The 15,479-nt window shown below is 42.4% G+C and overlaps 1 protein-coding gene across 1 annotated transcript in view; it reads right to left on the bottom strand.

The window, feature by feature from the left end:
* The window catches only part of LOC107113484 (zinc finger protein 385B-like), a gene marked incomplete at its 3' end in the record, with an annotated part of 100,890 nt that overhangs the window by 30,196 nt on the left and 55,215 nt on the right, over positions 1–15,479 (bottom strand). The window contains exon 2 of the mRNA XM_015414818.1: positions 7,060–7,202. Coding sequence (XP_015270304.1) covers positions 7,060–7,202 — 143 coding nt within the window. The remainder of the gene's footprint in view (positions 1–7,059; positions 7,203–15,479) is intronic.

Here is a 15,479-nt window from a genome sequence, read left to right as displayed (position 1 = left end):
TTGCTCTGAACTCACAGTGGTTTTCCCAGCCCTACCCCCCCTCCCTACCCCCCCCCTCATGACACTGATGAATCAGCAAGATGGAATGAGATCAAAATCTCCTTTAAAGCAGATCTTCAAGCCGGAATGCTTATACCTCTTATTACCCTCATTTACAGAGCATCTATGAAGTGATCAGCTCTAATTATCACAGCAAAGGATGCTTTAAAGAAAACAAAAAATATTCTTCCTACTATGTGTTTATTTGCAATACTGTGATGCCCTCCAACTGTGCAAGTTTCCACACACAGAAAATGACGAAAAAGAATCTCCCTCTTCTGGACCATGAAAAGGGTATTAGTTTGCTTTTAAACTGCAATTCAGTCCTAGAAAGTCAGGCAAGGAAAATTCTGAAAAGGCCCACACAGTACACCAGTTTGGTACAGTGGTTAAGAGCAGCGGACTCTAATCTGGAGAAGTGGGTTTGTCTGTGTCGTCTACAGGCAGCCAGCTGGGTGACCTTGGGTCAATCACAGTTCTCTCAGAGCTGTTCTCTCAAGAGCAGTTCTCTCAGAGCTCTCTCAGCCCCACCTACCTCACAGGGTGTCTGTTGTGGGAGAGAAAGGGAAGGAGATGGTAAGCTGCTCTGAGACTCCAAGTGATGGGTGGGGTATTAATCCAATCTCTTCTTCATCTCTTCTTCTTCCCCCATATATATTTTTAGAAGGGGAACATTATAATGAACTGAATATTATCATATTGTGGATGAATTTAAGAAATAATGTTAAGTAAATAAAATTGTAGGCAGAGGGCATGTTGCTACTTAATCAGGATGGACATTAAAATACTGTATCCAGCAGGACTTAAATTGAACCTCAGCCAGGAACAAAAGTATGAGAAAGTCTCAGGCGGAAAAAAGGCCAAAATCTCATGTGAACATTGCTTCGGGGGGGGGGGGGGGAAAGGGGGGGGGGGAAGAGGAAGAAAGAGCAGTCTGTAACCTCCCAAGGGTAGGGAAGAGAGAACAAGGGTGGGTGTGAATGAGGACTGTATACTATTACAGTCACATACTGACTTAATAAAGACAGTGCTATTACAGCAACAATTTAGATAAATAAGAATCATTTTTGTACAGGATATTTACAAGACGAGATGCAGTACAGTCAGATAACTGAGGCTATGCTAATTTCAGAGTACAGCATTTATACATTTTTTTAAAAAATGTATCTATTTATTACATTTTTACCTCACCCTTTCTCCAGTGAGCCCAGGGCAGCTTACTCCATCCTCCTCTCTTCCATTCCATCCTAATCACTAGTCTGAGGTAGGCTGGACTGGCCCAAGGTCACCCAATGAGTTTCATGACCGTACACAGAGATGTGAACCTGGGTCTCCTCAGTCCTAGTTCACCACCTGCTATACTACAGGAAACCTTTGCCTTGGAACTTAAAGTGGCCACCGCATGCAGACATCTAACCGCATCAAAAACTGATATATAACTATACTTGTAAAAAAAAAAAATCTGCAATATGTCCTCTCTTCCAAGACATTCACAGGTACGTCCTTGCAATCTCCTTTTCCTTGGGCGATACAGGTTTGACATGTCCCCAAAGATTTGTCAGGCTGCCACTTGCAGAAATACACTAGACTTTCTCATTCAATGTACATGGTTCACAGAAAGCTATTAACCAACTCAGGCATACAAACACAGTGCAGCTGTGCTCAATACTGCATAGGTTTTAAGAGACAAAAGGATGTGATACAGCATGTCAAAAATCTGCATCGGAATGCAAAGGTCATGTTGCCAAGTATAATCTCTATGGAGCACAGATGAAGGTGAGAAGCCTGAAACCCTGTACCAAAGGACATCTAATTCCAAGAAGGTGAATTTGCTAAACAGCAAATCAGCAAACAGAAATAGCTTGTTCTCTTCAGCGCAATCTCTGTAACTGACATTAGATAATGAATTGGGGAGAAGAAAACACAGAAACCTTCATACAGACCAATGGCCCCCATGACTGACAGTGGTAAGAAAACTCAACTGCTTAAGGCAGCTGTATGCATTATAGGAGACAGTCACTGAAGTGACATACTCCTTCTGAGTTCTCCCCTTCTGTTTGTAATATACAGGAATGATATGTCATGAAACCATGACTGTGCATGTCCACACCCCTGCCAGTAGCAGCTGCTGATAAGGAGTGAGGTATCTTTTTTAGACATTACAATCAGCATATCAGGAGTAGGGGTGTGCATTCAGGTATACATGATATACTAACATTATACCTGAAATTAGCTGTTTCAGTCCAGCTATGGGATACCTGAAACAATCTTGAAACACTCCAGAAATTGTAGGAGTAATTAAAATTTATCTCATAAAATTTCAGGAAAATGCAGGCATGGAAAGAGAGGAAGCAATCCCAGGAAGTCAGTGTCTCTCTTTTCTTTAAAAGAGATGCCTACTTACACCTGACGGTCTGTATACCCATGGGCCCTTAAATTTTAAAGGGGAAAGGGTCAAACTGGCCCTGGACTTTCGATGCCAGCTACATGCCTGCTAGAGGCTTCTCCCCACTGCTGGCAGTGGAGACAGAGAAGCCTGTCCCCAGAGCTGGAAAATGGTGGGCAGGTTAGTGGGCTACTGGACTCCCACCAGCCATGGCTATCATGTTCACCATCTCTCTCCCCCTGCGCCCTGACCTGGATAGTCCAGGCAATCCCAGTCTCATCAGATCTCGGAAGCTAAGCAGGGTTGACTCTGGCATGTACTTGGATGGGAGACCTCCTTGGAATACCAGCAGTCAGGAGGTGGGGGCAGGCTTTATTCAGCCACTTCTCTGAATATCCTCCAGGCTCCCAGTAGGGGTCAGTCAGGAGAGGTTGCCATGACTTCCAGATGCACACACGCACACACACACGCATATATTTCTTTAAAAAAAATCTCTCTTCCCCTGCCACCAACTCTTTCAGGTTCCCAGAATACCCGTTTTCATTTTTTTTTAAGTAAGGCTCTAACTCCTCTCCTAGTGGAGATATAAAAGTCGTATTTCCACAACAAAAAGAATGGAAAACTTACTTTTTTGAAGAAAAGAAAGCTGGAAATTCAGGACACCTGATACACATATTGGATGCTGTTATATCGATATAACACGATACAATTGTCAATTAAAAAAAATGCTTCTGGTGGTGGTGGTGGTGGTGAGGATGGCTGCTGTGGCAACCAAAGCTCCCGCCATTTTCCAGCTCTGGAGGAGGCTCTGCCACCTCTGATTTTGGCAAGAGGGAGAGTGCTCCCGCAGGATGATGCCATACTATTTAAGTCTGGGGCTGGCTTCTCCCTTCCCTCCCCACTCCAAAAATAATGGCCCTGAATTTTCAGGGCACCCCAAAATCCTGAACCTGTAACAATACTTCTGAAACACTGGGATAACTAAAACAGAGTCCTACCTGAAATCTGGACCCAAAATTAATACAAAAAGTTTTGAAGTGCACACCCCAAACCAAGAGCCTATAAAGCAGGAGTGCAAAATGTGCACAGTCAAAATGGTATGGGAAGAGGCTCAATATGCATGAATGTGGCTCCTGGGAAAAAACACGACGGTCCATTTGCACGTACCACAGTTATACACGCATAGTCATAATGCATGCTGCTTCTTGTTCACACAGCATGACGACTCTGTGTATTTTAGGTGGTGCACATTCCAGTTAAATGCAGTTGGTAGGCTCCTGATACATGTACATTGTAACACCCAGAAATGTGTAGGGTGGTGAACTGAAATATGCTATCATCATGACATTGAGGTGCTGAACATCGCAGGAGATAAAGGAATAACTTGGGAAAGAAGTGCCACTTTGACTGGTATCATGGGTCTCCTACAATGTGCAGTCCCACTCATAGCTTTCCAGGATCCTAACTTACTTCAAAGCACATTTTTGACTGCAAGATTGTTGCGATTTTTCATTATAACAATAGAAAATTAGCATTTAACATAAATTAGGACAGCTATGATCTAGCTCCCAATCATGCAAACAGTTCCATACACAGCATGCCGCTAGCATTTTTAAAATGACTGCATCACAAAATACACCTTTTGGAACACATTTATACCCCCTGCTCTACTGCTAATTTCAGCACTGACGTCTCATTTTGGCATGCACGATGAGGCAGCACTTGAGCTCTTTGATAATAAAGCAGAAGCTAGATATTGAGGGGGTAATTTAAAATGATGCTTCAGAAGGTTTAGACTTTAAATCTTGCTTTAAAATTCAAAACTCAAAAAGAAATACTACTCGCAGGTTACAATGAAAATAGAAAGCTGCTCCCAACCGCAACAGCTTGTTATGCAAGAAGCTGAAAAACAGCATGGAAGTAAAAATATAAAATGTTGATTCTGTAACATCACAAGTAAGGAAAGTACACCTGCATTTTTACCTTAGTATAGTGTTAACTAGGGATGGGCACAGACCGGAAAAATGGAGGTTCGTGTTGGTTCGTGTTTTGTGAGTTTCACAAACCATGAACCATGAACTTCCACGAACTTCTCTGGTTTCCAAACCAGTTCACGGTTTGTGAGGTCTGTGATGAGGCAGGATCCAGAAGTGGGCTCAGAAGGCATTTAAACACCTTCTGAGCCCACTTCCAGGTCATGCCACCGGGGCAGGGCAGAGCAAGTGAGCTCAGGAGGCATTTGTGGTGTGTCACAGAGGTGGCACAATTCGGAAGTGGGCTCCAGAGCTCACTCATGGCACACTGCAGTGGCAGCATGGCTTTAAAGGGCTCCCTGGGTGGCAGCATGTCTGGCCCATGGGCCGCCCCCATGGACCAAATGGAGTGTCTAAAAAAAAGCAGCCCGTGGATGGTCTGTCTAAACCATGAATGCACAGACCGGGCAAACAAACCAAGAACTGGTCCATGCCCATCTCTAGTGTTAACTGTGCTATTTAATTAACCCAAAATTAAAACTAACAAAAATATTCATAAGGAAGATCAAATGCAAGATTTCCCATTCAATGTACTCTTGGCATGAAAAGCAAATGTAATACAAATATGCAAATTATTTTTTTAAGTTTTTATAATGTATACATTGCTTTACATTATTAGACTACTTCACACACACACACACACACACACACACACACACAAATATAACCTTGGTTGCCCTTCAAATTATTGTTCAGAAGTTTTTTTTAAATAATAAGCTTGCATACTATGACTTAGCATATAATTCAGCCTCAATGGACAAATTAATTATTCATCTATAAGAATATTTTTTTAAAAAATTAAAAAGTGAGGATTTATGGTTAAATGAATTCATATTTTGTAAGTAAAATCATTTAGACCACACGTTTAACCAAGGTATCATTTCTCTCCATTTTCAGTTGTTGTTTTTTAACTTGGTTTCATTGACTTACTTGTTATTAAAAATAGTTATTGGTTTTTGTTATACATTTGGTTCAATAGAAGCAAAACATTTCTGACTATATATTTTGTCTATCCAAACTGAACTTTTTACCCAAGAGATGGTGAAACATACAGATTGGAGAGAGAAAGAAAGTGATCCTTTTTAAAAAACAGCCACTTTTGCTGGCCACATGAAGAGGGCCCACAGAAGCATTTGGCATCTCAAGAAAGCAGGTACTATGGCACAGGAGGAATAAATAATATTAAAACAATAAATAAAATGTCATTGGGAAGGCACCGCATTTATCAAAATCGTGTGCTCTCTGTGCTAGGCAAGCAGGTATTGGGTGAATGTGCAACTGGCAGAACCAGGACCTAGGCCCATTTCTTGCTCTATGACATGGCTGTGTCAATTTTCCTCTATGGAATGCACTATCGTTCACAAAAATGGGCAAGGGTTATTAGATGCTAGGGTTCCCATTCCCCAGGTGGGGGTGTGGGATCCCCAAATTTTGCAGGCTCCTGCCCACTGTGATTCAGCTGGCCAACAGAGGGAAATTCCCCCCATCCCTGATGCCGTGCATGACACACTGACATCATCCAGAAGTGACGTCAGTGTGTTGGTGATGTTGGGAGAGTGACGCTCTGCTTTTTCGGCAAAACTCTATGATTTGAGGCCATTTTTACCATAGAGTTTGCTCAAAAAGCAGATCGTTGCCCCCAACGTCGCCAACATGCCAACGTCACTTCTGGGCGATGTCAGCGCATTGGATGACATCCCCACCCCACCCCACAATGCCCCCCAAATCCCCCTGCCAGCATGACGAGGGGACTTGGCAAGCCTATGAGATGCTAAACCCTGCCCCCAAACTGTCCTTATTTCTCTGGATTCTAGTATTTTTTCCTAGCCTAGCTCCTATTCCAGAAGTTAAACATGACTAAGAGAAAAAATGCTGAAAGATGGGCAATATGAATAAAGTATGACAGAGGGGCATCACCTGTCTCACCTGCAGGCTCCATTATTATTAAAAATTAACCCCCACCCCACCTGCTTTAGATCTACATGGGATACTGTAGTAAATGCACATTAGCATTAGCAGCGCAAACAAATGCTTCCCTCAAACTATCAGTCCCAGCAATAGTGCTGTCCCTCAGCACAGAAAGAAATGATAGAATCTGTCTTTATCCTCCCACCCCATCAGCAGCTATGTCTGTATGTCATGGCGTACAAGAAACACATTTATCCCATTTGGTAGCAAGTACATTACCAGAGAATGTAACAGGAAAACCAGCAGTCATTGTTCATGTAGAAGCCAGACAGGTAGGTACAAAACTATCTAGCCGATCCAAATATTTTTGACGATATCAACTATTTATTCCCCCCCCCCATTCAGATTGCTTATAAGACTAACAAATGGGCAATTTTTAGATGAGGTGTTAGTTAAATTACATCCAAATGCATGCCTGGCATGTTACAACCCTGATGTAAACAATAAGAAAACCATTATTTTCACATACTTGGCTTTTGCTTTCTGCTAATTTTCTTGATAATCCCCTCTCAGTTGTTCCATGTCAGATGTACCAGTGTGTGTGTGTGTGCGCGCACGCGTGTGCACTGATTGTTCGCCTTGCTAAAATGGAAGCTAAGGAGATGGAAAACAACCCTTTAGTAAAGTACTTACTGCATTGAAGTTGGGGAAGAGATTTACAGCTGCTGCAGTATCCAGAGGAAATGGAAGAAAAGGTTTGATATCCAGCGATGGCTGTAAAGGTGGGGCTGGAGGACGTACCAGGGCTGGAAGAGCAGGACTCTGGCATGTACCTCCTATATGAAGAGAAAGACGCAACAACTGAAATCACACAGAGCAAATTTTGAATCTGCATTAGTTAACTGCATTGGTCAGATAACAGACAATTAAAACAAGTTAGGATGCTCCTCAACTGCTGTTCTTAAATAAACTCATAATAGGTTGGCAGAACCCCACACACACACACACACAGAAACCAGAATCTTCAGTTGCTGTGATTTTAGTGGTGCTCAAACCATGGGTCATGCCTCCATATGGAGATATTAGAAGTGATAGTTAAGAACTACTCTCTGATGCCTTCCTGCTCTTGCTGTATGATGCTTGGACTAGGACAAAGAATATGCCTGTGTTGAAGTATAATCAGTCCACCAATGAAGATAACCATGAGGTTCTTGAGAACCTCACCTGGGTGGACTGATGATGGAAGCAGTTGCCCCGTTCTTCCCTAGATGTTTTCTTGCTTGGCCTTTTAAAATAATGTTGCAGGGTTTCATTGCTTTTCCCCTATACCCAACTGCTGGATAAGATGGATATAGTCTGCATGTGACTTATGGTCTACTACCACTAAAAGGCCGATGATGCACAGATGGCAATTAGATGGTCATATGATTGAGCAAGTTAAAGTATCCAGGTATTTGGGAGTTGCATTTCAATCTTCAGGCTCATGGGCAGCTCACCTTTCTCAGGTCATGGATTCTGCCCAGGAATCAGCATTTGCAACGCTGAGATTTTTTCACACCAAAGGAGGAGCTTACATTCTTTATGTTTTGAAGGTTTTGGGGGGTAAGACAATACCTAAATTAATGTATGCCACACAGATCTCCCTGTATAAGAAACACACCAAACTTGAAACAATTCAGTCAACATTTTTGAGATCTTTATTTGGAGTACCAAAATGTGTTCCCAATGCTCTGCTTAGGCTTGAGGCTGAAACCCGGCATTGGTATTATGCCATATGTTTTTGGCTTAAACTAAAACTCCTTTCATCAGGGCTGACCCCCTTAATTCTTTCAGATAGTTTTTGCTCAAACTGGGTTTCCGCAATAGAAAAAAAATGGGCACTTCTAGGCTTCTCTAGTACTGCCCTTCTACACCTTGGATTTCAAGAAGCCAAAGCTGTTGTCAAACAAAGATTATGGGACATTTCTCTCCAAATGGACAGAGTATGAGCCTCACACCTTTTAGTGGTGAGAAATAAAAACCTAAAATTTGCTCCATCCAGTTACCTTTATTCATTAGAACTCCCAAAGCACCACAGAGCTTTTACCTTAGCACAATTAAATGTTTTCCCATCTGCCCTCCTGCAAGGAAGATATGCTCATACCCCATATGCAAGCCGACTCTGTCCTTGTAATTCTGGACAGGTCGAGACAATTGAGCACTTTTTTTATCCTGTTGATTTTATCACGAGATTCGTTCTAAATATATTACGCCAATAATTGTTGCCTACCCAGGCAGGTCAAATCAGTTTTATTCTACTCTTCTTTTAGCTGATATTTGTAATGAAACTACTGCTAAGTCTATCCTAAACAGACAGAAGTCTATTACTTTTTAGGAAATTTTAAAATCCATGCTGTCTTAACCTGTACCAACTGTCTGGGTGTATTTCACTGTTAACTATATGTATCATTTTAAGATATTTGCTGATCTTTGATCGTAATAAATCGAATTGAATTGAATTCAAGTCTACTAAAAACCTTACATTGGAATCCTATGAGGGGGAAACAGTGTAGTGGAAGAACAATGTTGAGTGGAGAAGCAGTGGGCAAGAAAAAGGTTTAATAATCCCCATACGCATCTCCAAATTGTCCAGAAATGTATATTTCTGGGCGGAAATGGTCTCCAGGGCTCAGTTAATTTTCATACTATGTCAGGATAAAGTCTCACATTACTTCCCTCAACATATATTCTTAAAACATATCACAGAACACAACCTGAAGTGCCCTAAGGTATACCTCTTTGTAAACATGAGACAATGGTTAGGCAGTTTCTTATATACGTGCGTAAATTATATCACAATCAGCTGACTTTACCACAATGAGTTATTTCAGACTGTTAACTGACATACACATATGTGAGCAAGCAGAGAAAATTTACATGAAAGACTGGCACTGAGAAAATTGGGTTGGATCAAAGACCTCCCCCCATTTAAATGATTTTCAACAAGGCAAATTCCAGTATCATTGGCAAGCCCTGTACTGCTTTATAGCAAACAAGAAGCTAGGGCAGTGGTTCAGCTTCTGGTTGGAATACAGAAGGTCCCAGGTTCAATCCCCAGCACCTTCAACTAAAAAATAAAGAAGCAGGTCAGAGTTGAAGTGAAATACCTCTGGTTGAAACTCTGGAGACCTACTGTCTGTCTGTTTACACAATACTGACTTTGATGGACCAAACAGTCTGATTCAGGGTCAGGTAGCTTTATACATTGGCCCCTGCCACATGGCAGGGAAAACACCTGGCAAAGCGCGGCTAAAGAGAGCCGCATCAAAAAAGATACGCGCGGGCGGCATCCCACGGATCCTGTGCACCGTGCGCCGTTGCTCCCCGGCATGATCACATGCCAGGGAGGAAGAGTCGGAGGCAAGGGGGAGGCTGCCGAACTGCGCATGCTCAAGCATGTGCAGTTCGGCCGGAGGCCGGGATGTGCCGCCGCAAGGACGCGCGGCAGATCCCACGGCCGGTTTGAGGCGCTCTACTTCGCAAGAACCACCCAGGTAGGTGGTTCTTTTTAGTGCGGGTTTTCGCTCGGAAGAGACAGATCGGGGACGGGTAGGCAACGATTCCCAGATGTTGCCGTGGGATCACGCCCGTTTGATCCGCCCCCGTTCTGTCTCGCTCCCGGAACAAAACCCCTCGTATGAACGGGGCCATTGAAGCTTTTTTCAGTTATTTTATTTACTATGTGTAGTTTCTTTTTTAAGTCCTAACATTTATTTTGATACACTTTTAAAGATTTTTCTTCTCACGTTTAACAAATGAACTCCCCTGTTAATTCAAAGTAATCGTAGAGCTTTATAATTAACTTCAAATGATTGATTTTAAAAGGAATACAATGCAATATAATGCCAGCCTCTGAAATTCTGCCCAGAGCTGCTCTTCAGAACTGAAACCCTGGGGGCTGTTCTTGAAGGTTCAGGTGATCAAGAATTGTCTGGAAGTGCTACGAGCACTTCTCCTTGTTAATACTGCTCCTGAGCAGTTCTCTGGGAACATTATGCAAATGAAGCTTTTTCTTTGCATACTGATAAGCAGGCACCTGCTTACCATGGACCATAATTTCACTTGTTGTTTGTTTCTTGCCACATTGGACTGGCTGAAAGCTGGGAGCATTCAAATCCTATCTCTGCTTACAATGACTCTTGTATTTTGGGTACACATCCAGAACATAAATTCACAGCTAATTAAGATTCTTTGAATCCTAGAAAATTCTTAAAATATGCCTGTATTCTTTTAATCTGACAGGCAGGCAACAGACTGTAAAACAACTACTGGAAAGTGTCCAAGTAATATTCCAAAAAAAAATGCAGCAGGATTTTTTTTTAACCCATTGCAATTTACTATTCAAAGGATGGTGATGGTCAGAAATTGGATTACCTTTTATATATATATTTCAGCATTCATTCCAATTCTTATATAATTCTTGGAGTAATTCACTCAGAGGATGTCCAAATGCAGCCAGAAAAGCTCTTAAGGGGAGCTGCATTTTAATATTTCTAATTGAAGGCTCATAACACATCATTGAGTTAACTAGCTATATCAAATTATCAGCTGTCCCTCTTTTTCTAGGAAATCAACTGAAGCCCCCTGTTGTACGACAGCAACTTATTTCGATTCCTCTCTCATGTGCCTGACAAAACGTTTTTTGTGCGTGCAAAGGAGCAGTGATATTATAAATCAAGAACATCAATTCATAGCTCATATTTATTTCACACTGTACATGGACTTTCTTGGGATCTCTTCTGATTTACAACAATTGTGAAAGTGGAAATTGAATCTGACCTTTAGAAGAGAACTATTATGGGAGGAGAGACGATAAAAGAATAATACAAGAAGTCAGGGCTCATCTTAAGCTACCAGGCAGTCATTTATCAGCTGCTTAAATATTGGCTAAATTGACCTGGGGGAGTCAGGAGCGTTTAAGACACTGCTGTGAGGAAACAAGACTGTTCCTTTGATCCAGGACTTCAGTGCAATAATTGCCCTGAACTGATTCAATAAGTATGCTCTGAGTGACTGTGGCAGGGAGGCCTGTGATAGAAGCTAGAGGCACAAACTGTGGGTTATATGGAAGGTTTTCCTGTTATTAAGGATGATGCAAGGACAGAACGTAATGTTACTTTTTAAAAGCACTATCAGGAGTCAGTCCTCATCTGACTAACCAAGGAAGGACTTGGAAAGACCCAGGCAGAAATGGCATGACACTGACAAATACAGTGGGTACCCGGATATATATTTTTTCCCAACCCCGCAAAATTCATTCAACCACTTGCCCCAGAAATTTTATCTTCCTATACCCAGCAACCTACAACTTCATATCACAGATATGGATCCTGAGCCCTCACACTTTCATGCCAAAAGCCAGACCTCATGGCTACACTTTCTGGCCCACATGCGACAAGTCACGTAATCAATGTAGTAGCTGGAGTTTGGGGTCAACTGACTGCAGGCGGAGTCTCCAAACTCCTAGCCAATCTATACACACACCTGATGTGCAGCTATGGCAATGAGAAATTGGCCACACACCCCTGCTACTCCGATTGGCCAAAGGCCACGGCTAGTCATGATTAGCTTGGGGTATAATTGTTTGATCCCTATGGGAGTGACTCTCTTAGCTCTCCCTTCCTCCTCTTGTCATTGTCTGTTTTATTGCACCTGAAATGCTGTCTCTTGGAAAACAAAGACCTGCTTGGTGACTTGGAGCACATAGCGCAAGGTACTTGGACTATCTTGGACTGATGAATACTCCTGACTTGGTAACTATGAATCATTAATGTTTAGTTAAGGCAAACAGCCCTAGCCTTCATTATTTTTGTAATCTCTGGTAGTCTATGCTAAGATCTGTACCGAATAAAGATCCTTCTTATTTCTAGTTGTCTCTGGTATTGTAACTTGAATTCCAAGTCTAAGTCTTGTGCCTAACCCTGATCACATATGCTACCTTGGTAAGAGTAAAAGTGTGCATCTCTGGATTGAGTTGCTAATATGTTCTGTCCCAGATGCCAACTAAGGGCTGAATCTCTCCCTTAGGAAAAGCAGGGACTAATGAAGAGAGATTTTGGTAGCAAATTGTTCTGAAACCAGAGAGGGTATAGACCATCTCGTGGTTTGTTGTTTAATGTACTGAAAAGTACAGGATTCCCTCTCATCCCTGGTGGCCTGAGTGGGCTAATCCTTGAAGCCGAACTGGTTCCAAGAATGGCATCCCAAGGGAGCAGAGGGACTCTAAGCTTGCCGTTAATGCAGGGCCTGCAAAATAAAAAATGGTGGGGGGGGGGGGGGGGGGGGGCACCAGAAGGTAGCCTCGCCTAGTGTGCAAAAAAACCTGGCACCAGCCCCGGTCACATGTTTCCTAGTGGCCACTTGCTTCTTTCCCAAGCCAACAAGTCAATCCCCCTTTCTTCCTTTTCAATGGAAAAAGAGGTGCTTCAAATGGCCCCCAAAGCATTGCCTTTGTTTATGCAGAGATTACCCACTTACCCACTCCTCCACTTGCAGCTGCTGGATGACCTTGGGCAAGCCATAGTTCTGTCAGAGCTGTTCTTGAAAAAGCAGTTTCTGTCAGAGTGCTCTCAGCCCCACCTACCTCACAGGGTGTTAGTTGTTGGGAGGGGAAGGGAAAGGAGTTTGGAAGCTGCTCTGAGGGCGCGATCACATTCACAATTAGACCCACCATAGGCACGGATGCCAGGCGGATTTAAAGGGCGCAATCAGACATGAACACCTGGGAAGCGCCCCATGCCCATCGGCAACCTGTTTTGCTCTGCCACAGGAGCGGAGTAAAAAGACACCGGTGAAAGTCCGGTAGTAAATGGGTTACGACGGGCCATGGATGGAGTTTCCCATGTCTGATCGCTGCAGCGCACTCTCAAGGCGCCGGGATTGTCTGATCAGGGCATCCCGACTCCATGTCATTGCCCCCCCCCTCAGTATGCGCATCATCGCAAACTCCAGAGGGAGCTTTCAGTGTGGAGATGTGATTAATCAATTCCTCATTAAGCACATTGGAAACAAACAGCAAAACCCTCCTCAAAAATGACTCACTCGTGGTTGCGTCTGATCACGCAGTGGCGGGCTGTGCCTGCAGCTTCCAAGGACTGTGTGATTGCGCAACTGTGGGTCAAATTCCTCCAGAGGGAATAGCCTCGCTCCCCCCTCCTGCTTTATCTCATGCGTGTGACTGCACCCTGACACTCTAAGTGAAGGACGAGGTATAAACACAATTTCTTCTCTTCTTCCTGGGTTTGACATTGGTTTGGATTCTCCAATTTAACATTTATTGGGCTTGCAACTGTGTTCCTTGTTAAAATGGTTCATTTTGGAGGATTCCCTGTTTTGACACTTTTTGAGTTAGGCTTGCCACACTGACCCATGTTTCTTGGATTCCCTGGTTCTGCATTAGTTCCTTGGGTTTGTTAGCTTTTTTTTGCTTTGGAAGGCTTTTGGCCAGTGGTTGCTTATTGTGCTTTTGAGTGTTGGTTACCCTTTGCCCTGAATAAAACTTGGAATCTCTCCTCCCCCCCATAGAAAATAATGGACCACCTTGTTCAAGGGTTGACAAAATTGGACACCTTGGTCGAATTCACTTGAAACTTGGCAGTTATTTAGTGAACAGGCACCAGCAGCTCCATAGCAATTTTGGTGCCAATAGCTTAAAAAACAGCCCCTCCAGCCCCCTCCCCCAATACCTCCTATGTCAATTCCCTCACAACACCACAGAAAAAGAGATCTGAAAACATTACAGAAAAGTTTATATATGCACACTTGTGTCATGCAACACGACCATAAGCCTGTCCATTCACAAGTAGCAAGGCATGGGATTTTGCACTTCTTAAAAGCAATATCACAAGTAACTCCAAATTAAATCATTTTGGCTTCTGAGTGGCATATATTACTGAAGGTCCCCTCTAAGCCCTAATGATTTTTGTCATTTCTTTTTTATGGTACATTAGGGAAATGAGAAGTATTTTTTTCAGACAACCTTTTGACTACATGATAAAGTATAACCTAAGAAGGAAATCTGATCATCATGTAAATGAACAAAAAATGATCACACAACCGACATTTGCACATACTTGACAACTTTAAGTTCATAAACGATGCATGACACTGACAGATTTTAAAGTGCAAAGATACAGTTGCAGCATTTTTTTCATATTTATGTGATCGGGTTTAATCTTAAATCAAATATGTACCAGGAAAATAGATATTATAGTTTCCAGTATTTAATAGTTACATGTGGACAGGGGGGGGGGGCATATTCAGAATGTTACCCAAAATAGTTCTTTTGAATTTCCCATGTGATTTTAGCACCATTCCTTTCTTTCTTTCTTTTTTCAAAACCAAAGCCCATCAAACGATAAATGTCCAGTAAGCTCTGAACAACTGACTGTAATTGCTCTTTGGTTGTTCACTGATGATCTAATCTAGTAAATGCAATTCTAGATTTTTACTGGACAGAATCATTTTTTAAAAATATCTCAATGGTCGATTAACAACCTGGGCAACCACATTGCATTTTCTGCCTTGTGTGACCTAGATAAGATTTGAATCTTGTGGCTCTACAGATTCTATCACTGTAAATGGACACATTTCTAAAATCTTTCTTGTCAACTGCTGGAAGCAGTCCCTAGAAGCAGATATCGTATCAGAATGGTTCTTTGAAATGTGTTTTCAAGTCCATATTTTGTAGACACAAGTGCTTTAGACCTTCAAAATGCAGGATTTTTAAGAACTACCGTAATCCTTTTTTAAAATTTACCATAACTAATCGGGCAGAGCAATTTTGTACTGACATTTACATTTTCTTTCCACACTACCTAGAAAATAACCAAAATACCTTTGTACAGAGGTGCAAGGTTTCTCATATCTTATCTAAGGAACCTCAGATTCAAAGCAAATTCACTAGCAGATCAAGTTAGAAAATGAAGCAACAGAGATACATAGTGGCAAGGTAATAACCTGACAGAGCTCTCAGTTCCTGCAAATGATGGACTGCTGTAGCAGGTTAACCCCCTCTGGATCACCCAGGCCACGAGGAGCAAGAAGCCTCCTTCCTTCCTTCCTTCCTTCCTTCC

This window comes from Gekko japonicus, unplaced genomic scaffold, assembly GCF_001447785.1.
Source record: "Gekko japonicus isolate JY-2015 unplaced genomic scaffold, Gekko_japonicus_V1.1 scaffold2072, whole genome shotgun sequence".
NCBI classification, from domain to species: Eukaryota; Metazoa; Chordata; class Lepidosauria; order Squamata; family Gekkonidae; genus Gekko; species Gekko japonicus.
The sequence above is the reverse complement of the archived record's forward strand: the minus strand, read 5'-3'. Positions and strand labels throughout refer to the sequence as shown.